Source organism: Nymphalis io, chromosome 15 (assembly GCF_905147045.1).
Source record: "Nymphalis io chromosome 15, ilAglIoxx1.1, whole genome shotgun sequence".
NCBI lineage: Eukaryota > Metazoa > Arthropoda > Insecta > Lepidoptera > Nymphalidae > Nymphalis > Nymphalis io.
In genome coordinates, this window is record NC_065902.1 from 2,367,085 (window position 1) to 2,391,173 (window position 24,089).

Consider the following 24,089-nt stretch of genomic DNA (forward strand, 5'->3'; position numbering starts at 1 on the left):
TTAGAATTAACTAACTTTTTTTTCACTTTAAGAGATGAAACTTGTATACATCCATAATAAATACGATTTTTTTATTAAATTTTATAATTCGTATCATTACCCTGTCCAAAAAAAATAATTATGACGCGTGTCGTGTTTCCTTCGTGCACTAAATCCGCCAGTTGGTTCCAGCGCGCGTCGATATTCCCGCGTTATCTCGGCTCCTGGAATTAACTCGAATTAAAAAAAAAATGGTGCGCAGAATATTTGTATTTTTTAAAGTGTGTTTAATTTTTAATTTAACGTAATATAATAATTCTTTTTTTTTGTTTATATTTTTATTTTTTTAATCTGTATTACTATGTCTAATATTCTTATTTTACGTCATTGCAGAACAATCAACTTGACGATGAACAAATAACAAGTAAGTGCTATAATTATTATATTTATCACGAAATTGTCATTATATGGTTAAACAAAAGTACGCATAACTTTTATTATAAAATCTGCCATTAATTTTTTTATGGTAACCTTTTTCTGTTTTTTTTTTTAATTATTTAAATAGAACGTAAATTATAAAGTTTTATAAAGCTGAGGGAGAAATTGTTAAATAACTATTTTTTTTAATCTAGAATTAAAAACAGAAAAATAAAACATAAACTACTTCTTAATAATTGTAATAATAATAATTTATACACAATATTAATATTGCGGGGACTAAACACTGAATTTTAAATAAGATTGGCTGATATACTCCCGCGCTTCGGTACGTATAAATTAGATTAAAAATAAATTTTGACCAATAAAATAAACCTCCCCTTTTGAACCTTTAATGCAACTTTTCAAAGTAATTCTACAATTATTTTTAGCTTTAGTATAATTTATAATAAATATTATAACCGGTTTTTATCATTTCTAAATTTAAAATAAATGTTCTCAACTTTTAATATTAAATAAATGGCATTGTTTTTATTAGCGTAGCCATAATGCGACAGCGCTATATATTAGATATTAGGAAGTTAATCACTTGTTATATATATAACAAGTGATTAACTTCCTAATATCTACATCTTTTATATTACATGGAATGACTCTCAAAAGTAAAGCGTACTTATTTAAATAAAAAAGCATAATTAAAATCAGTTAACTGTATCTGGGTACATCTTCGCGGATACAACGCACGCACGCTCACGTACATACACATACAGGCACACTCTCACAGACAGATAATTAGTTATCTTTTCTTTCTGTATACATACATATACTAACTTATTTTATTCACAGTAAATTATATTTATCGTTAGAAAATACACAGCAGCGGGATTAGACATATACCTTTTTGCAATCACATGAAATATCATTAATGTAATTTGTATACTTTTAATTTGTATTCTGTGGAACGAATTATTTTGAATGTAACCTGGCAAGCTGTTATTATTTTGATAACGTCATTAAAATAAAATGAAATATGTACCATCCCATTACATATATCATGGTGGACATGTAGTCAAATTATGAACGTGCTGGTAACTTGGTGCTATGGTCGCCTTACATTTGAACGTTAAGTGGCAAGCACAGACATCAGTGAAAAGTTTAGTATCTACATTTTCGCGTAATAATTACATTTACTGATCAATAAGATTTTTAGATAAGACATATTCTTACAATAAAATTGATAATTAATTCATTAAAAAGATAATAGTAGAATACGTTTGTTGTTTGCATTTTTATTAATTATTTTAGGTTTTAGTTTAATTGGATATAAATAGCGATTATTTATAGCATCTTTCTAAAAGTTAACACAGTAATGAATAAGATTGAGTCATTATTTTTCATAAATAAAGAAAAAGTGTGTTTATAATGTTCCTGGTATAAAAATATACGGTCTTACTTATAAATGTTGTGTAGCAGGTGATTAGGTAAACAGTACTGTGTCTTCTTCTTTCGCATGTCAAATCACCCATGACAGAAAGAGTGAAAGCACTATTTAAATAGCCTATAAGCAATGTTTATAAGTGAAGATCAACGATTTACTAGACAAAAACTAACATCAAAGTCCATCAAATTGAAAAGAATATTGTTGTTTCGACAATAGAAATCGCATAATAATATATTCAAAGTAGTTTACTCACTCATCAGAATCTCTACTTCTAAATAGCAGTACTTATTGTTGTATTACGATTCGAAAACTGAGTGAACCAGTGTACACAGACACAAGGTACATAACATCTTAGTTACCAAAGTTGATAGCGGATTGCAGTGTAACTACAGGCATCACGAGGTTGGTGGCGCATTGGCGATGTAAGTATTGGTTAATATTTCTTACATCGCCAACGTCAATGGGTGGTAGTGACTTACCATCAGGTTGCCAATTTGTCCGTCCGCATACCTATTTAAAAAATATAGACTGTCTATAAATAAGAATATAGATATTGCAATCATATATATGCGTTCGTGTCTTTAAAAATATAAATGGAATGGAGCAAAATTTGAATTGAACTAAATCTTGAATGGAACGAATATTGAGTCAGAAATTTCGTTTTCACGTAAATTCTGAATAACTTGTCACTTTGTATGGAGCGTAGACTAGATTCCGTTTATCAGACGATATAGAAAAAGTTACTAGTGCGATAAAAGTCAATGCAAACTATTGGAATTTTCGGGACACGGGCTTTATGAAAATCGTAGCAACTTTGAGCTTGCGATTATAGTTTTTCAATTAGAATGGAATATAGAATATTGATAAATTATTACTTTTGTATTTAAATTTATATTGATCTCATTTCTAAAATTTTTAATCCTTCACGTTTAAAGGTCTCCAAAAATTTATATTATGTAGAAATATGTCTTTATCGAGTATGGGTGTGTGTGCGTGTGTGTGTTTTACATATCTCGGATTAAATTATGATATCAAATATTTATAACATTGAACACGTGGTGATGATGTCAGAAGTTCATTTCAATTGTTCTGGTTTGAAAACAGATAATAATATTTAGATGAATTACTAAAAATATTTAATAATTTAATAATCCGTCAATGTCACTGTTAGGTAAATGTCTTCTCTCTCCTATTGGCTTGAGAGAGTGGTTAAATATATGGTAGAATTACCCGACACATGCAAGTTTCCTGATGTTTTCCTTCATCACTAAATACCAGATGAGTTATAAGTTTATTTTTAATTTAATTAAATTATTACAATAAACTCAGTGATGCTTTGGGCTTGAACAATTTTCGATTAAGAATCACGTGTTCAAACCACTCCGGGACCGTCTTGGCTCAATTATTAACAAACAAGAAAATAATTGTATTGAACATTTATGACCACGTTTGCGGTAATCTCGTTAGTTTAAGTTTAAATAGCTTATAGCTATTTGCATATATTTAATTCATATGCTTTTTTGGCAGTGTTGAGACGCGCGTTCAGCATGTTTGATTCGACCAAGCAAGGTCGTATTGAGAAGGAAAAAGTTAGAACAATTTTGAACACGATGGTCCACAGCTTCGATGACAACGATTTGGACCAGATGCTGGACAATGAAGACGTAGATGGTATGTCATGTATTTATTTATTTATATTTATGTACAGACATTTTTATAAAATACAAAATTAAAATTAAAATAACTAAATACACATTATAAATTTAAAGCAAAAACACGTCGTATTAAAGATTGTCCTGTGGCGCTGGCACTATTGCCTCTCCGCACCGCTAGAATCAGCCTTTGAGCTAAATAAGCGCTAGCTCTTGGGTCACCAGAAGTGAGGACCAGTTTCTTAGAAATATCTTTTGTTTTTTTTTGTATCGGACGACCATGGACCCAATGTAAATAAATTTCTTTTATAAGTACTTACTTTTTTTAATTCGATTTATTTTGTATCTAGTGTATTATGTAACCAATCGAAGAAAAAAAAATTATTTAAGTAAGTACTTTTACTGTTTATATAAAACAATCCTTTTTAGTCAACCTAATATTAATAATTTAGTAAGATGTTTGTTTATTCACAATATATGTCTAAAGTCAATTTATTTAGGGCATGGAAACAGAAAACATTTAGTTATTTTACCTTAAAAACTCTTTAGATGCGATATCTCGATACTTTTAAACTTAATACATCTGTTCTGAACAATGTCATAAAATTCGTAACACAGTCAAGAAACGCACCAATATAAAACAGCAACGCTATTCTGTTGGGAAAACTCGATACTCGACGACCAATTCGATTATAAAATGCTTAAAGCTGACTTCGCTACGCTATTTTGAAGCTATATTTAATAATTTATCTAATATTTAATTTTTATCTTAATCTTATTTTATTGACGAGCCGGTTGGCGTGGTTGGTAGATACTTGCCTTTAACACTGAAGGTTGTGGGTTCGATTCCCACCTAGGACAGACATTTGTGTGCATGAACATGTCTGTTTGTCCTGAGTCTGGGTGTAATTATCTATATAAGTATGTATTTACAAAATAAAAGTAGTATATGTAGTATATCAGTTGTCTGGTTTCCATAGCACAAGCTTTATACAATCTTAATTTAGGATCAGATGGCCGCGTGTGAAAAATGTCCCAGGATATTATTATTATTTAATATTTATAGTTATTATTATAATTGTCACATGCCTACATATATCGCTTACTACTTTATTCATAACGACAAAAGGAAGGACGCTGATGGCTTCACTGTCTTGAATGTCTATGGCACAATCTTATTGAAATATGTTATAATAATAACACGAAAAAAGTATTTATCTTACCAAATAAACTTGTATATTTATTTTACTCCCCTTTTTTTCTACTCCATATTGGATTTCTTTCATTACAAATACATTCAATAACCACCTCCACTCCACTGCTCTCACCTTCCAATTTAGACGTTTCATATGAGCCGGGCGTCATGTGACACTAACTTTTATTTTTATTTAAGTGTTTACATCTCTCATCTTCAGTGCAAGCAAACATCGGATTTATATCCCTTGTGATAATATACTCTACAATAACAGCCTGTTAAAGTCCCACTGCTGGGCTAAGGCCTCCTCTATCTTTTGAGGAGAAGGTTTGGTTGGAAGCTTATTCCACCACGCTGCTCCAATGCGGGTTGGAAGAATACATATGTGGCAGAATTTCAATGAAATTAGACACATGTGGGTTTCCTCGAGATGTTTTCCTTCACCGTCAAGCACGAGATGAATTATAAACACAAATTAAGCACATGAAAATTCAGTGATGCCTGCCCGGGTTGAACCCACGGTCATCGGTTAAGATTCACGCGTTCCAAACACTAGGGCGTCTCGGCTTTTTATATTCTCTTTTATTTATTATACTGGATTATTAACTCTTCAGGATAAAACAATAACAGTAAAAATTATTGTTGTTTCGTAATCGAAATCTACATCGAAGTCGAGTTACAGAATAGCTCCAGATCTAAACGTGGAACGCTTTTACGGCTTTCGAGCCGTTGAATAAAAATGTCTCCTGCCTTTAGAGAATCATGATAATGTCAGCAATGAGATATTTATTACCAAGTCATGTAATGTATTCTTGTACATGGCTGTCAAAGGTGTTACGAGAAGAAATGGTTCTGGTTAGTATGTTTTAATATAAATTTGGAGTCTATTGTAATGGGTCGGATTATTTAATGTCTCAGTTTCGACATTATATCTTTCATCTTTATATATATATATATATATATTGTTTTATAAGGTTTTGTATGTGTGTGTATTTGTTAACGTTTGTGTTGCCTTTAAGTACAATATTGGCAGCTTAATCGTTTTAATACATGTCGAAATGTGCAGCTGTAACTCTTCCATCGCCTTTAAAGTGACCAGAAATTTATTATAAAGTTTTTGACTTTGAATTGGATGTGCTTTCTGAGGCACGGAACACACCATTCCAACTTTCAGACTCCGGGCTGCTACTGAGTACTTTTTATTGTCAGGCCTGATGCTTGAATCCAGGACCTTGGGATCTGTGGGCATCTAGCTACTTTTTTTGTGGAACTAGGTTATGTGGGATTCTTAACTACTAAAACCATTGCGATGGCCGTCCTCAGCACGGATCGGAGAGGCTGCGGGATCGTGTTGATATAACGCATCCGCGGCTGCTACCGTGCTGTGCTCCGCTCGTGGTTCGGTGGAGCTCTCCTCATGGGGCAAACGTAATCTTGGTCCCCCGCACTCCTCGCTAGTATGTACGGCAGCGCAAGGCCATGTCGGCTGCCGTCCTCCTCAGGGCCGTCTGAAATAGGACACGCAACGCCCCCACCTCACGCATCCACGGCACCAGGGTTTTGCCTTATCTTTTAAGCCCCGGGCGTCAGGGCTTTGAGAGGGCCGAGATGACGCTGTCGTCATCTCCGCCGAGCAGGATCGGCACTTTCTGTTCCCGCTCCGCCGTCTCCTTCTGGACCATGACGGTCTCACAGAAGAAGGCTATGGCCCTCCACGCCGATTCCCTACGAAGCATCGCCGACACGATTGCTCGTAGGGACAGGTCTTGTCCGACTTCATGGACCAGGATCTCCCTCTCCACACTGCACGTGGGGCATGCATCCAACGTATGCTGAGTGGTGTCCCGGTCCGCGCCACTGTGGTGACACATCGCCGTCGATTCGTCCGATCTTACACAGGTATTCTCCAAAATTATATCTAGCTACTAGACCAACGAGGCAAGTCTTAGGTACAATGATGCTTGTTATAGTAATTTAATCAACAATGCAGAATAAGTGTAACAAAAACAACATCAGTATGTATAGAATACTTCGTTCCCTTAACGACTCTTAAAAGAAGCTTAGGGTTGTGGGTACCCTAAACGCTGATATAACTAAAGGGACTTCACATAACGTCCTGTTGGGAAATTTGTTCGCCACTAAGTTTGTTGTCCAATATGACGAACTGTAAATACTTCGTATTAGTATTTTTTAATGCTATTTTATGTTGACTGTTCGATTACGTTTTAAATTATATGAAGGGTCAAATACTAAACCACGAGAAATTACATTCACCTCGGAGCCTAAAGAACAGTGCCAAGAGCATTGCCTTTATCCAAGGGTGAAATTTATCATAAATATATCGATGTTTGTGTTACTTTTAGGGATTTTGTTTAAACATACTACTTTGTTTGACTTTGTACGTCTTTACACACGGCTCATGACATGAAAAAAACTCTGCCTTCGGCGGTCAACATTCAAAAGTTATTCTACCTCTAAGCAGCAATACTTTTGATCGTTTTGTTCCAATTTAAGCCAACCTGTCAGTGTAATGACAAACATAATTGTCTGAACAATTTCAATACCTTAGGGCTTAGGTAATTGATAATGTAATAAAAATGTTAATTTACTTATAATAACAAGGCTAATCAGAGATGACCATGATAATAAGACATTGGTCGGACATTCTTCTTTAATTCAAAAAATACTTATGGAATTTACTAGAAACACTTAGAAAGATGGTAGTACACGTTCCTGTAAAATTAATTAATAATTGGTAAGGATTTGTGCAAACCTGTCTGGGCAGTTAACACATACTCTTCGCATATTGTATGGCATAATAGCCGGTGTAACTACATGCATAAGAGAGATAAACTCTTAGTTCACAAGGTTAATGGCGCATTGGCAATGTAAAGGGTACTTAATAATTCTGACAGCTCCAATGTCTAAAGGCGGTGGCAACGGGTAAAAAAATCCAAGTAAATTGTAGTGTTCAGGTGTAGGACCAAAGGCTCTGCTTGCTTCTCAACTGCCAAATACCAAACTCCAGGCTCTGATTGAAATTCTTTAACAAGAATACACGAGATTTGAACTCAGAATTTGCATTTTATAATATAAGCTAGCCGCTATGGCTGGCAAAATTGCTAAAAAATAATCCATATAGTTTACAGAAAGCAACACTTTAAGTTCGATTTACGCTTCAATTTTGTATTTGCAATTCAAAACAATGGTATTGATTATGCTAACGGTGCTGGAATACGCTTAAAATCGCCCCGATCTGTTGGTCAGCATATGCATGACCTGTATCTGACCTGAACCTATTGGGATTACATATGTTATATACATTTAACAAACTATTGTAAATTTATGTAAAAAACTACTAGGAATGGAATGAAAAAGTGAAAACAATTTAATCGATTTATTTTTCGAAGGTTTCAGAACAATCAGGCTTTATATTAAATTTTGTTATTATCATAAAAATTGAATAAGTTCCAGCATCTAATTCATTTCAAACAGCACAATTGAAGTCAGATATGAAATCAAAAGGACTGAAGTCAGATGAAATATGCGGTGATTTCAGATTTTCTTTTGGAATTTTAAACCATTTATCGAATATGCTAACGGTTCTTGAATTAATGGGCGCATTTAAAATCGGTCCGATCCGATCGGTCCGGTCCGATGCCGGCTTCAACGTTTGCGTATTGCATACTAAGGGTCTTTAATGTCCTCCTATCTATTCTTTTTAAATACGTTTGTGGTAATATATTTGATTGCAGGTATTTTATTATTATAAGAAATTAAGATAAGAGAGTACTAAAGGTAATTGAAGTGTCTGTCACGAAGAATAATAGAGCTATAGTTATATTTGTAAGAACGAGACGGCCCATTGGGGTTCAAATCTGATCCTTTAGTTTTTCATGTTATATATTTCTGTTTATAATTCATCTCGAGCTCGGCAATAAAGAATATAAGAAAAACATGATTAAAATGTATATAAGAGAAGAGCAGGAATCATCCAGGAGTGAGGTATTTACGGAATATTATTTATTTTGCATTTAATCGAAAATTACAACACGTTATTTTGTAAAAGTATATAATACATAATTATCCATTAACGAAGCCCATACATATTATGTCCATTATAATGTTTTATATTTCCGTTCAAAGTATAATGTTTTTTAAGTTTTGAAAAAACATTTCATGTTTGACTTTCATCATATTTGAATTCAGAACAAATCGACCACTGAGAAAGTTAAAGCGATGTCAATATAAAAAAGAATACAAAACAGCCAACAAAAAAGCCTAATATCAAATTAAAACATCATTATGAATTATAACGTGGATTAGTGATGAAACCAAAATGTCATCCAGCTCAGCACTTAAACGACATAACAACAAACTACTCAACAACAAATATAATCCCGTATTAAACTTTCCTAATGTTAACATTCAAGTTTTAGTCGAGTCACTAAATTTAACTTTTACTTAGTGTTTAACTGTCAACTAAAAGCTTCAATTTCTGTTACTTTTGACACAATGGGGCGGATTAATTATGTATATTATCTTTTTAATTATATAATATATTATTATAATTGAAGTATTAAAGTGTATTTGTTTTACGATTGCGTTTTTTTCTTTTGTTAGTGTTTTCTTTGTATATACACTTGTACACTATTTTATATACGTGTGAATGGTAAGGGTAGGTGTTAGGTAGGCTATGTCCTTTTCTGTACTCTTACAACCTACCTTCCCTTAACAACGTGTACGCAAAATTTAATTATAATCGGTTGAGTAGTTAAGTCGCATAAGCGTAACAAACAAACAAACTCACTTTCACAGTTCATATTACTAAGAAGCAAGTACAGAGAGGCAATAATGCCAGCGTCTTGGATACAATGCCACAGAACAATCTTTTAGGCGGCGTATTTTTTCTATAAATTTGTAATGCGTATTTTGTTTTTTTTTTAGTTATATAATATATGAATAAAAATAACAATTCATAAGTTACTACTTAGGAATTATATAAAAAAAAGATGTTATTTATTTTCTGTTTATAAATGAAGTCGAGGTTCTATAGAAGATCATATATGTATTTATATTAAAATTGTTTATATATAATACGTACATCGTTTATATATAATAAAAAATTGTATTATTTTCAGGTTCAGGGAAACTGAACTTTGACTCGTTTGTTCGAGTCGCAACGCACTTCCTTGATGAAGACGACGAGGCTTTGCAGAAGGAACTTAAAGAAGCTTTCAGACTCTATGACAAAGAAGGTATATTATAGTACTTTTTTAAATATAAGCAAACGATTTATAATAATATTGGCGATTATAAAGTTAAAGAACTTTTATATTAGCCTATTATCTGAGAAACTAACTCTATTAGTCAAACTCGATTAACCACACCACACACTCCAACTTAATTTGATGAGTTAACTTGTCCCTAAATACAATTTATAAATAAAGAATTTTTTTAGTAACCACTTACCACCAGGTGGCCCATTTGCCCGTCCTTGGAAAACAGTAACTACAGATTTTAGTTCTTTTGGCAAATCTATATTTCAAAACGATGGTATTTTTATATTTCAAGTAATATTATAACGTGACGATTCAAAAGTACTTATAAGAGTTTACTTTCCACAAACACAACACCAATTGAAGACAGCATTACACCAAACTAATACAACCCCCTTTTTTAAATGCTAAACTGTTTACGATTCACCTCACGCTCCTCGAGGGAAAATTCGTGAGAAAACCCAAATGTGTCGGAAGAAATTCTTAAACATGTACATTGTATACTCAATTCTCAAGGGATCACAAAGCGTGGCGAAATAAGTTTGGATTTCTTTATACCCGCTTTGCTGAAAGAAAATGAATGGTTTTCATTTTAGAAATTTTAAATGCAATATGTAGGATACGACGTACACTTTTCCTTCACACGAGGCGTGAAGAGACATCTTGCGGGCCGGCAAGGCGGGGGCGGCTAGTGCCGAACATTCTTCCTGACTGTACTGGCCGTCGTCGCGTTTGGACTCTACTGCCACTTACCATCAGGTGGAGTAGTCATTTGCCTTGTCAGCAAATATAAAAAAGCTACAGATTTTTAAAATGTTAAATATATATAATAATATATTGTATATAATAAGATATAGGCTTAACCCAGCTATAACCTTTACGGGATGTCAATAAAAGTGCACATTTGAATCGTTCAGATAATAATTGACAGAAAATAACAATATCCAAAGCTTAATTCAATTTAAATTTCTAATCTTCAATAAAATATCTGCAAAAAGCGAATCTATCATAATTGTCCGTGATTCAGCTCAATCGATGCTTTGGACGGGAGCCAACTTTATCTACACCGATGAAATTTCAAAAACAATTGGATTATCGAAACTATTGAGAAACAATGTGACTTCTGTTGGTGACACTGAAGCAATTCGATATTAAATTAACCCTGTAAAGTGCTTTTTGCTATTTGTATATATATAATATATTTTATGTAAATATAAAAACATGATAATTTCTGAACGCATCTGAAATGTGACTACAAACACAAAGAAATATCATGAAGATGTTATATTGTTTTAATTTAGTCGAATTTACGCAAAACTATTATTTTGATCGTAATGAAACTTTCATATAAAAATGGCGTTTATATTCATCATTATAAATGCATATCAAAATAATTTATGTATTAACTTTATAGTTTGCTGTATATCAAATCGGACCAATCATTGCGGAGATATTTCAGAGTATGCATGAGAAAAAATCCGTGCAGTGAGACGTATTAGTACAATACGGCTTTATATTATAATATTAGTTTATGTGTTCTTATTGAAGTAACATACATTTATGAGGCAAAATCTTTTATCCGTACGAATTCTGGGCAGGTTAATTTATATTTCCGGATATATTTCTGAATGGTTCCCATGCATGCAAAGATATTTATGTAAATAAAATTATACTCAATTCAAATAATTTTGTAAGTACATCAGTTTTTGGAATATCAAATTATCGTTAATCTCCTAGGAGTATAATTAGTCTATGGACATAAAATTAAGCAGCATGCAACATTTAATGTTACCCATTTACAAAATTTAATAGACAGTTAAATGTATTTATATCCCAGAAAATACACTACAAATAACTTCCTATGTAAAATATAGTTCAATAAATTCAGACCAAACTTTCACATAAATGCATATTATCTTAGTATTATGTTCTTCTTCTTCATATGCTTCATTACTGAAGGTTTTGCTTGTCCTGAAATACTTTCACCGATGTGTCGACTAGCTTTCTCCACACTACTCTGTCCTCTGCTTGTCTCAGGCCAGTCGGGATATTGCGTCCCGTTATATTTTGGATCTGGTCGAACCAGCGGGTAGATAATCGACCGCGTGATCTTTTGCCTTCGACCTTCCCTTCTACAACCAGTTTATCCAGATTGTCTGGTTGTCTCTAGGCAATATAGCGAAAGTAACTTAAGACTCGGTGGTAGCATTTATTAGATAGTCTGGTAGTAATCTTCAGTTGGTCCAGAATAGACTTGTTGGTTTTAGTATTATGATTACAATAAATATTTAATTCAACAAAATTTAAGCAATTTAATAAGCGTCGTTTTTACTCAAATATTATAATGTCTCTATGATAAAAAGTTTATGTAAAAAACAAAGACAAAACCTTAATTTTTAATCAATACGTAAGAGATATATTTTATATTTAACATAAAATATTTTACGTATTTTATATTGAATTGAAAATTTATTATATTTTCATTTATCGGTTAATTGTGAAGTAAGTATTTTAAATTACCGATTGCGCTAGTGATTTAATGGGTCGACTCAATTTCGAACGAATTCAATTAGTCTACACTTTATTACAATAAATTTATACAATAACTGATTGCCAGTTTATGTATTATTCGAAACATTATACATTGAACTTCAATATTGCATGGTGATATAATGTAATATACTGACCTTGTATTAAATCTACCAACTATAAGGGCTATTTAATTTGGTAGAGCTATAATTTCACTTTATACAGTTTTCTTTAGTTATACGTTAGTGGCAGCAAACACGATAATATTTAGTATGATATACATTCCTGTGTATTAATATCAAATATTTTACTTGGTTTGTATGGTAACAAAATATCAATTTCTTTTTAATTCGTTGATCAAAATATTTCAAATAATGATATGAAATTTCGCACGATTGCAAAACGTTTCATGTCTGCTGATTGGATAAGCTTTAATTTAGTGCTAGCCTTATACCTGACGGTTAGAATTGTTCGCGAGAACTCAAATTATTATATTGCTGAAACATTTATTGCTTGAAAATTTATGTTGTGCACAGCACTTAATGCTTTAAGCGCTTCAATCGATTAGGCAGTAAGACAAGTACTTTATGCTTTTAGACGTTTTGTCGATGGAAATGTTGAATCTATTTACGTATTAATATACGAAATGTAATCAGAAAAAATGAAACCACTGTTAGAAACCTCTACAAAGCAACGGTTGATGAAAAAATGAAAACTAATAATAAATAATTAGCTACTAATAGAAAGTTCTCGAATTAATATTTTTAAATTTGTAATGTATACATGTACATATGTCTTAATAAGGATATAAGGTATAAACTACTGAATTTATTATTATTAGAATGTACGTTTCAAGCTGGTGATAATTTTATATTTGTGTATTATATTAAAATGCCCATTAAAGCTTCTATTTTACTTTCTTGTAAAGTGTAATTTATTTCAATTCCAGGCAACGGCTACATACCGACTTCAAGTCTTAGAGAGATCCTCGCTGCATTAGACGACCAGCTGACTCCGGACCAACTCAACGAAATGATTGCGGAAATAGATACCGACGCTTCGGGAACTGTTGACTTTGATGGTACGGGTTTTATTAGTTTAAATATAATTTATTAGCTAAAAATGGACATAATTTAGAATGTATCAAATATTTGTAGCCTTTTTTTTTATATGTCCGGGATGGCAAATGACTCTACTCCACCTGATGGTAAGTGGTAGTAGAGTCCAAACGCGACGACGGCCAGTACAGTCGGGAAGAATGTTCTGTACTACCCGTCACCGCCTTGCCGGCCCGCAAGATGCCTCTTCACGCCTCGTTTGAAGGAACCCGGGTTGTAAGAGGAGGGGAACACGTGAGATGGTAAGGAATTCCATTTTTTGGTAGTGCGACAAAGAAAGGAGTTGCCAAATTTCTTTGTGCGCGATGGAATTGATGTCACAGTTAGGCGGTGACATCGAGAACCAGCTCGCGTGGACTTAAGAAGGAAGGGGGAAGCAGGAATTAGAGAGAATAATTCCTTAGAGCACTCGCCGTGATACAGTCGATAGAAAGCGCTCAGTGCTGCTATCTCGCGACGCAATTGTAAGGGTTCAAGGGTGTTTGTGACCTTTACGTCGCCAATAATGCGTACTGCACGTCGCTGCAACCGGTCCAAGGCCTCCAGTAGGTACTTAGCGGAGCCATCCCAAAGGTGCGAGCAATATTCAACGCAAGACCGTACCTGTGTTTTGTATAACAGGCACAGTTGTTGTGGCGTGAAAAAACGCCGCACCTTGTTCAGAACTCCGAGTTTCCGTGAAGCTGTTTTTATAATAGCCTCGATGTAATCCCTTGGACTAAGGTCGCAGCGAACGTCCATCCCCAGCATGGCGATTTTGCTTTGTATCATCAGCGGTGTGCCACAGAGGGAGGGATGAGGGTAAAATGGTGACTTTTTCGCTGTGAGAGCGCATACCTGTGTTTTCTTGGCATTAAACTCAACAAGATTATCAGAACCCCATTTGGCGATGAGCTCTAACGTCCTATCGAGTTCAATGACAAGATTCTCCCGCCTCTCCTCAGTTTCCGCCCACCCAGCCACTGCACGTCCGTGGTATCCACCATGCACTGTACTATCATCTGCATAGCAATGTATGTTCCCAAGGGAGAGCATATCATTGATATGCAAAAGAAAGAGTGTGGGAGATAGCACAGATCCCTGGGGGACCCCAGCATTCACTACATAGAATTGTGAAGCGCAACCATCTACTAACGAAGGCTACGCTTGTGTAGGAAGCTGGCAATCCAGGTGCATAGCTGAGCAGGCAGACCATATGCCGGTAGCTTGGAGAGAAGACTTCTGTGCCAGACCCTGTCGAAAGCCTTGGAGATATTGAGGCTGACAGCCAACGATTCTCCATGCTTGTCGATAGCTTCACCCCAGAGGTGTGTTACGTACGCTAGAAGATCACCTGTGGACCGTTTTGGTCGAAACCCGTACTGACGATCATTATTTAGACAGTGATCTTCTAGGTAATGGATCAGTTGGTTGTTTAGAATCCGTTCCATCACCTTACAAAGTACTGAGGTGATAGCTATTGGTCGATAATTTGCCGGGTCAGACCGATCCCCTTTTTTAGGAACCGCTTGCACATTAGCTCTTCTCCAAGCCTCCGGCACACATCCCGAAGAGAGAGAAAGTTGGAACAGGTGCGTTAACACAGGAGACAGCTCCGCCGCGCACTTCTTCAGCACAATGGCTGGTATTCCATCGGGACCGCTTGCTTTCCATATATCAAGTGATTGCAGCTCCACACGCATATCACGTTGCCTGATTTTGATGTCAGGCAGCGTGTGGCCACATGAAGGTATTGTTGGTGGCTGCGCACTACAATCATCAATCACAGAGTTGTCGGCAAAGAGTTTAGCCAGGAGGTCGGCTTTCTCCTGCGAACTGTGAGCTAGCGATCCGTCCGGATTTCTGAGCGGTGGCAGCGAAGGTTGGCAGAAATTGTTTTGCACAGACTTGGTCAGACGCCAGAAGCTACGGGAGCCCCTAGGATGCGAAATAAGGTCATGACCAATCTGTACAATGCGCTGTGCATCCGCTCTCGTGTATGCCTTCCTACAGGACTTGGAATTTTTATTGTAGTTTGCTGTCAGTGAGTCAATGTTAGATGCCCCGCTAATGCAGCCGTTGATCCACGCGCGATATGCCGTCTGCTTAGATGACACAGCGTCGGCACATTCACGAGTGAACCAACGGTTACGCGTACCCCTATTGATGAGATCTGAGCAAGGAATGTAGTATTCCATTCCTAACATGATCTCATCAGCAACAGCAGCGGCACTAGCTGTCGGGTCATTCCCACTGAAGCAACGTTCCTTCCAAGGGACTGACGCATAGTAATCGCGCATACCGTCCCAATCTGCCGACTTATAGTGCCAAACGCGACGTTTGCATACCGCTGATGGCGGCAGCTTGGCCTGTGGCACTTTGGTAGATATAAGGCCGTGATCCGAAGAACCAAATGGAGCTTGAACCACAACCTGATATTCCACCGGGTGAGAAGTCAGCAGAAGATCCAGTAGAGAAGGCGCTTGCCCATCAATGTCTGGGATCCTAGTGGGCTGATCAACCAGTTGGGTCAAGTCGTGTGTGAGAGCAAAAGCATGAGCAGTTCTTCCAGCATGGTCAGTTTTGAGGGATTTCAACCATGATTCATGGTGAGCATTAAAATCCCCCAAAAACACCAATTCCGCGTTAGGAAACTGCTCTTGCGCAGCATCTGCCACCTGGCATTAAATTCACCATTATTTTATTTTTCCTTTAAACGCCCGGACTTAGGTCAAGGCCCCTAGACAAACATAGATTAAGCATTTGAGGCCGCATTTTCCTGAAGCGGTTAGAGTAAAATTATATTATTTTTTGCTGGACCATCGGCTGGCCGTGCTAAATCAGGGACTGATCCGTCTGAACGGAGAGTGAGGAAATAGAGAGTGCATATATACAGCTGGATTTACTATGTTTAGTACTTTATTACCATTTAAGATTTCTACAAAGAATATTTTCATTGTCATATTAGTTATACCTAAGTATGATTCTACTTTTAAAAAAGCAATTTTTTTTGTATATCTACCAAAATATTTTTCAAATAATTTTTATTTTAAAATATCTTTATAAAAACATCGAATCAAAATTGCATGAACGAATTAATTAAATTTGTTCATTGCTATTTTGTTAGTTAACGAAAGCTTAAATTAAAATGTCAGTCTGCTAGAAGTAGGTCGTGACCCGCAAAACATGTTCTTTCACTTCTGTCAAATAATCTTTGTGGATATAATGTCTATGTATACTTATCGTAACGGCTACTACATACGTGTGGACATTAGATGAAAGATAAACAGTTACATTTACAAAGCCTAAAACTGTATTTGTGTCCATGAAGTATTTACAGTGTGATCAGAACTTTATTTAAAGTAGGTATTACTTATAAAGCGATATTTCTATAACATATTGTAATTACAGATTGAGTAGTTTTTAAATTTCGTGCAGGTATGCTGCGTGACTTTTAAAAACAATTCACTGCTTATTTCAATGCCATAAATTGTTTGTGTTCTTTTGGTCGGTTATTCATGTGAATGAGCAAGTTTATAAGCTTACATACATTGCGATAGTTTACGGATGATTTACTTACCATCTCGTAAACCACTTGCGCTGGTCTTCGAAAAAGAAAATAAAATAAATTTATTAATTAGTAAAATACTGTTTCATATTTGAGATAACTGTATACCCCTTAGGTATTTATTCATAATATAGTAATATTCATTTAACGCAAACGTGTCAGTTTGCGTTTATAACTCTTCATATAAATATTTCAAAGACACGTTCCGATGATTGAAATTTATTTAAAAACAGTTAAAGATTGAATCGACTTAATGTTAAGTATGTAATGCAAACAAATACTATAGTTTTTTTACTATTTTGGTTAGGTCAGGTGTGTTCTCCTGTAACTGATTGTACATAGTTTTAAGTTAATGTGAAGCATGTTTTAGATGTTTGTTATGTACTACTTTTAGAGATGTAAATAAATAATAGCAATGCCAGTTTTTAAAGAGTTACTAATATTCTTATTAATCGTACAGTTTGAATAAGGAGTGGAGATAAGAAAAGCCCAAGGGGTCAGGATCGATTCAGCACCTTTTACATCGCTAGGCGGACCGTAAGCCATTGCGCTATTGACGCTTCAATAGTAAGAGTTAGAATAGTTAAAAAAGTGGATTATATTTTTGTCTGATTTGACCAAATCGAGATCTATATCAAATATTACGTACAGAGTGTTGAGGCGTAATTAACTAGCAAATAAACAAACAAACATACTTCGATTTATAATAGTAGCATGATAATATTATCTTCCATAAAAGTAAGTAAAGTAATGTGAATGTCCCACTGCTGGGCTAAGACTCTCCCTTTAAGAAGGTGGTTTAGGACTTATTCCACTACGCAAATCTAGTGCGGATATCTGACAGAATTTCAGTGAAATTAAAGATGTGCCAGTTTTCTCATGATGTTTTCCCTCATCACGAATGAGTGGCGCATGCATGGGTTTGACCCGCGACTATCGGATAATATTCACGCGTTCTAACCCCTAGGCCGTATCGGCTCATTTTCAAGCAAATAAATTTATTTTAAGATTGTTTTGTTAAATGAATTATATATACTATTCTATAATGGTAAAACTTTTGTTTCAGAATTCATGGAGATGATGACTGGCGACTAAAATGTATCTCTTGTAACAATTGTAATACAATTTTCTTCAATTCAATTTTTTTTCTAGTCATTCTAAATAACCTATGAAATTACAATACCATCAATCATTTCAAGAATGGGTTTTTTTATTTCTAGCTTATTCACAAATACACAAACTCACTTTTGCATTTACATTAATAAATCAAATCATATTATTAAGCTGCCAAAAAATAAAATAATAACTCACGTTATCTTAACCGCATTGATATTCCTTAGCAAATCACCTTATATATCACTTGAGAAATATTAAAAATCGACTTAAATACCTTACTGTGATACGCTATTTTGACACGTATGTCATTTAATTGTTATAATTATTATAGTCAATATGGCTTATCACTGATAAAATTTTTCGTAAAGACTAGTATTACTGAATAATGTTTTGAAATTTAATTACTTGATTAGAAGTTTTCATTTCAATTATTAAATGAAGCATCGTTTACTTGTAACTTTGCACTATTAACGATATTTATTTTTATTTAAGCTTTATGTTTTCATATTATTCTTGTATCAATAAAAGACTTTAAAACTTACAATGACTATTACTTTGAAGAACGAATATATATTGAATGGAGAATACATATTTCATCGTATATTTACTTTATAATATATATCCCATACTGTATTTAAAGCCTCTCATGTGTATTTCTTGTTGGAGATCCTTTTTTAAAAAAAAAACATAATAAGATATTAACCTACATTTTAATGACAATTTTGATATGTATATATTACTGTAATATATTTTTAATTCTGATACATAATTTTTTTTTTTTTTTATAGAATAGGAAGGTGGACGAGCATATGGGCCACCTGATGGTAAGTGGTCACCAATCGCCCTTAGACATTGGCATTGTAAGAAATGTCAACCATCGCTTATAGCCAATGCGCCACCAACCTTAGGAACTAAGATTTTATGTCCCTTGTGCCTGTAATTACACTAGCTCACTCACCCTTCAAACCGGAACACAACAATATCAAGTATTGCTGTTTTGCGGTAGAATATCTGATGAGTGGGTGGTACCTACCCAGACGAGCTTGCACAAAGCCCTACCACCAGTAAACACAATGGGAATATCCAAACATTGATCGAGATACTTTAATTATATGAAATCTTATTTAAAAATAAGTCTTGTCTTGTATCGGTCTTTTATCAAAAAACATTATAATAATAAAAAACTTTTAAATACTAATACTAACTATTGAATAATTCAATCAAAACCAAACCCTTTATAAATAAACATGTCACGGATAAATAGCAAGTAATTTCGAAGTCGACCGTCTGCGCAGACATTGAAAGATGGAAGTTCGTACTTTGAGGCTTGAGGGGAAGATATAGGTTTGTAGGTCAAAGGACTTTGTTTACACTATTCAGATTCAACTGTGTTATAAAATTAATATATAACATAACATAAATACAAACACATTATATAATTGTAATATTATATAATATAGCTTTGCTGCGCGCTTTTCCTCGTTTGAATAAAACAATAAAATTTCATAATAATCAAGGAAGCAAAATACCGCTTTTTATTATATTAAGGAGAAAACAATTCGTAGTAATTATAATTACTGAATGTGTATGAATTAACGGTAACTGGTGCTAGTTTGGCTGGCTTTGTTCAAGCTCGTCTGGATAGGTACCACCCACTCATCAGATATTTAACCGCAAAACAGCAGTACTTGATATTGTTGTGTTCCGATTTGAAGGGAGAAGTGAGCCAGTGTAATTACAGGCACAAGGGACATAAAATCTTAGTTCTCAAGGTTGGTGACGCATTGGCTATGTAAGCGAAGGTTGACATTTCTTACAAGGCCAATGTCTAAGGGCGTTGGTGACCACTTACCATCAGGTGGCCCATATGCTCGTCCGCCTTCCTATAAAAAAACGCTAAACAAATGTGTATGTAAGCCTTAGGTTAGCTCTTCTTTAAAACAGACGGATAATTCTATTTTATTTTTTGCACATATACTGACAATATAAACACCATACAAAAATTAGTAAAAAATACTTAAACATTTTGCGAAGATGAGACAAATCAAGACTATTTTCAAGAGTTCAACTTATTCACGAAGCTTTTGAAATATTTATACGATTTTAAAAGATAAAACACACGTAAAACGATTTAAAAAAAAGTTAAATCGTTAAAACCATTGATATACTTTAAATTATATACTTTGTCAATTTTTAAATGATAAATCAATAGTCACAAAGCTCTTGACAATTATTATTTTTATTATATTAAGAAGTTATATATAGTTATACAATGTATAATTGAATGTATGTATTGAGTGTATGTTGTATGTATTGTACTTGTAGCTTACCTTCGTAATGTTGGTTTGTCTACAGCAGATGAATATGATGCGTCTACTGCTACTCAAACTACTGAAAAATAAGCCAATGACTCGTGACAGAACATTTGGCAATGATTCATGATCTATCTTTATTAAAAAATATCTTTCAAAACGAGCAAATGTTTCAAAAATACAAAATAAAATTTTTGTCATGTTCTAAAACTAGATGTTGATTAAAATGGTGAAATCAATGAGTCTATTAAAGATTAAAATCATTGCCGACCAAAACAACCGACATAATTAAAATCATCAATGTAAATGGCCAGGCGTGATCAAGCATATTTACTGTCATTACCTGACTTACACTCCTAAAGCTACTGGTGCTAGCGCTCCGGGCCTGCAAGAAGAAAGATCGGTCCTATACACCAAGCACACTTAGCAGTTTACATGACCAGAAGATTGACATGCTGTACTAATTTACGGTTGCACAATAATACGGTCACAAATATTCATCCTAAAATTAATATGTCCTTGAAAATCACCTTTAGATAAAGTAACCTTCCGAAGTCTTAGATCGCAAGATTCTAAAACTCATTACGTATTGAATAAGTTTTTAGCTATTCAGGTATTTTCCTCGACATCGATTTAATTTCGAGCCATCGTATAAAATTTTAAACGACGTTCGATAACAGGATTTACTGTAAGATGAAATATGAGGTTGAACGTTTACGATAGTTTGATATCTAGCGTCATTCAGTTTCACAGCTTGACAAATTTCGCAAAGATTTTAAATTAAAAGCCTAATTTTCTCAAAACTTAATATTTTTTATAAATTTACATATTTTAAAAATAATTTTTTGAAGAATTATATAGCACCGCAGCTTTTAAACGATTTTTGTCGATTGATTAATTATAACCATCTGCTTGAACGCGAATATATTTTTCAACTGCGATGCGCTGCAACTTTAAATAGCTGTTTTACAGAAATAACAAATAAAAAATGTTAACTGAATTTTTATGCTATTCGTTTGTACATTTTATTATAAACAAACTAGGTCTCATCTGCTTTGTTGTTCAATTTTTTTTGTTCTCATCTTATTACTTACGCGTTTTTAAGTCTTCTGTATCTAATCTTTAATACATTTGTCCGATAATTTATAACATATCCATTTTTTCCACTACTGAAATAAGCTGAGGTATCAAAATATTAGTGCATGTCATTTTTCCTCGAATAAACTTCCACGGCTGTAAATTTAATGATTTTTAAAGTATTTGAGCATTCAAATTTGATTCTTTAATATTTTTGATAGATATCACAAGCTATATTCAAAGACCGAGCTTTCTATTAATTGCTATTTATAATTCTAAGAGCTGGATTGGTCTCCATTGATATTGAACTAGTTTATTACCTAATAACTCAGTGTGATAAACATTGCAGTCAAGCATTAGACCGGACAGTTAAAAATGTATAATTAGAAATTCGTGCTACATTTACAAATTTGTGACCATTTTACCGTGATAGTGTTGAATGTGCAATAAGGTGCTGAGATCGAAAAGAAGAAATAATTGTGCAGCATATCAGCCTCATTGGTCTGGTACACATAGAACAGTTATCAAATGCTTATATGCAAATATATTTGAAGCTATATTTGAAAACGAAATAATTATTAAACATAATAAGTTAGTTGATTCAAATACAACTTCAAAATACAACAAATATTTATAAATGCAAGCATTAATATCTCGTGTAAGTATACAAATAGATTTCAAAGTGAGTAAATATTCAGTTAAGTCGCTAGAAGCGAAGTGGATACTTTCAAATACAAGTAACTCTTTACAATAACATGTACTAATAAATTAAATTTAAATAACTACGAATGAAATGTAAAGAGTACTTGAATTGCTTTTGAAGAAGCTATAAAATAATTCATCGATGAAGATTCACCTACACACTTACATAAACCAGTATCAAAAGGCATTGAGAGTAAAATATCGTCCGATATATTCGTGTTTGGAGCTGAAGCTTTCTGGGATGCTATAAAGACAGTCACACTTACATAAGCAGTTATAACATACAAAGCATTTGCCAAGACTAACAACATCGATTATTTACAACAAATAAGTGCCCGCAATTTTGTATTGTGAATGTTACGGCTGATAACACCGCAGATGTAACCTTAATTATTGTCATCGAGTTTTAAGAGTTTAGCAGCAACCTGAAAAATACTTGAAAAATTCTAATATTAAAAAAGAATACAGAAATGTTGAGAATTAACACTTTATTGAAAACATATAGTTCAAGGATTTACACTCCAATGCTATGTGCATTAGAATATTTTAGCAACAAAATGTAAACATAATTTAAATTATGTGACTTCGATATATTTCGCAGATATTTTCATAAAAATATAACATTATTTTCGATAAGGCACGAATAAATCTGAATCGGATTTCGAAAGCTTAAGTCACACAAAACTCCAACCTTCGAGATTTCCTTCACCGACCCCGGAAGCCTCTTTTATAAGATTCTTATTTATTTCCTTCATATATTATCGACATATATTATTTTCTTTAGGGAAAGTTAGTGAAGTATGCCTTGATCTATATATTATATATCGAAATATACAAATATTACAAATTTTAATATCAATTGACTTAAAGCTAGTTTTGTTATTGTATTTTCTAGAAAACCGAAAGCGCGATTTAATGGAAATGGAAGATGCTGCTGGCATTCTTGATAGCATTCCACTCCGTCAACTCAAGTAATTAAATTAATGATTTTCATATTTTGTACATAAACCGCAAAAAATAAAGTGTGTTATACATTAAAATGGCAATCTTATCGCTAGAAAAACGATCTCTTGCGAACAGTTTTCAGTAGAGCTATTCTGCAAGAGCAACTTCGAAACTCACTACAGAACACGATCATGAAATGTCAAAATGTGATATACAATACTGACTACAATATCATACAGAATATTCAAAAGATATAATAGCGTATGGTTTAAGTCGTCTTCATATATGTATTTCACGAGTGACATACAAAGTGACAAAAAGCCGAGATGGCACAGTGGTAGGAGCGCGTGAATCTTAACCGATGATCAGGGTTCAAGCCCGGGCAAGCACCACTGAATTTTCATGTGCTTAATTTGTGATTCACGCGATCTTACCACTGGGACATCTCGGCTTAATAATATAAAAGTATAATTTACTTATTAGTTACTTAGTTAATATAATTAATTACTAGAACGATATTATAATAATAATATATTTATATTTATGTCTTATGTTCAGTTCAGTTCGTTCGAAATTCGTTCGGAAACTTTCAAGTCAATGAGGCATTCAAACGTGAACAAATTCTCTTGTGGTTTAATATTACATTAAAAGATTAATAAATTATAAAATATTTTATACTTTCGTACATTAAAATAAAATACATACAAATATAACACAATATAATTTTTTTATATATAAGACTGCTTATCAACTTGAAAT

General features: G+C 33.7%; 2 protein-coding genes across 2 annotated transcripts in view; one reads left to right on the plus strand and one right to left on the minus strand.

The window, feature by feature from the left end:
- The window catches only part of LOC126773606 (calmodulin-A-like), a 61,320-nt gene that overhangs the window by 32,645 nt on the left and 4,586 nt on the right, over positions 1-24,089 (minus strand). The window contains exon 2 of the mRNA XM_050494586.1: positions 20,950-20,991. Coding sequence (XP_050350543.1) covers positions 20,950-20,991 — 42 coding nt within the window. The remainder of the gene's footprint in view (positions 1-20,949; positions 20,992-24,089) is intronic.
- LOC126773607 (troponin C-like) lies at positions 166-18,730 on the plus strand. The gene is made up of 6 exons (XM_050494587.1): positions 166-233; positions 373-403; positions 3,386-3,529; positions 9,847-9,963; positions 13,463-13,594; positions 18,245-18,730. The coding sequence occupies exons 1-6, from the start codon at positions 231-233 to the stop codon at positions 18,271-18,273; spliced, it is 456 nt and encodes a 151-aa protein (XP_050350544.1). The 5' UTR covers positions 166-230; the 3' UTR covers positions 18,274-18,730.

What these genes read in the sequence shown, in the direction of transcription:
- LOC126773607 (XM_050494587.1), top strand. An exon ending in TGACGATGAACAAATAACAA is followed by an intron (nt 404 to 3,385) that starts GTAAGTGCTATA and finishes CTTTTTTGGCAG; the next exon opens with TGTTGAGACGCGCGTTCAGC. An exon ending in GGGAACTGTTGACTTTGATG is followed by an intron (nt 13,595 to 18,244) that starts GTACGGGTTTTA and finishes CTTTTGTTTCAG; the next exon opens with AATTCATGGAGATGATGACT.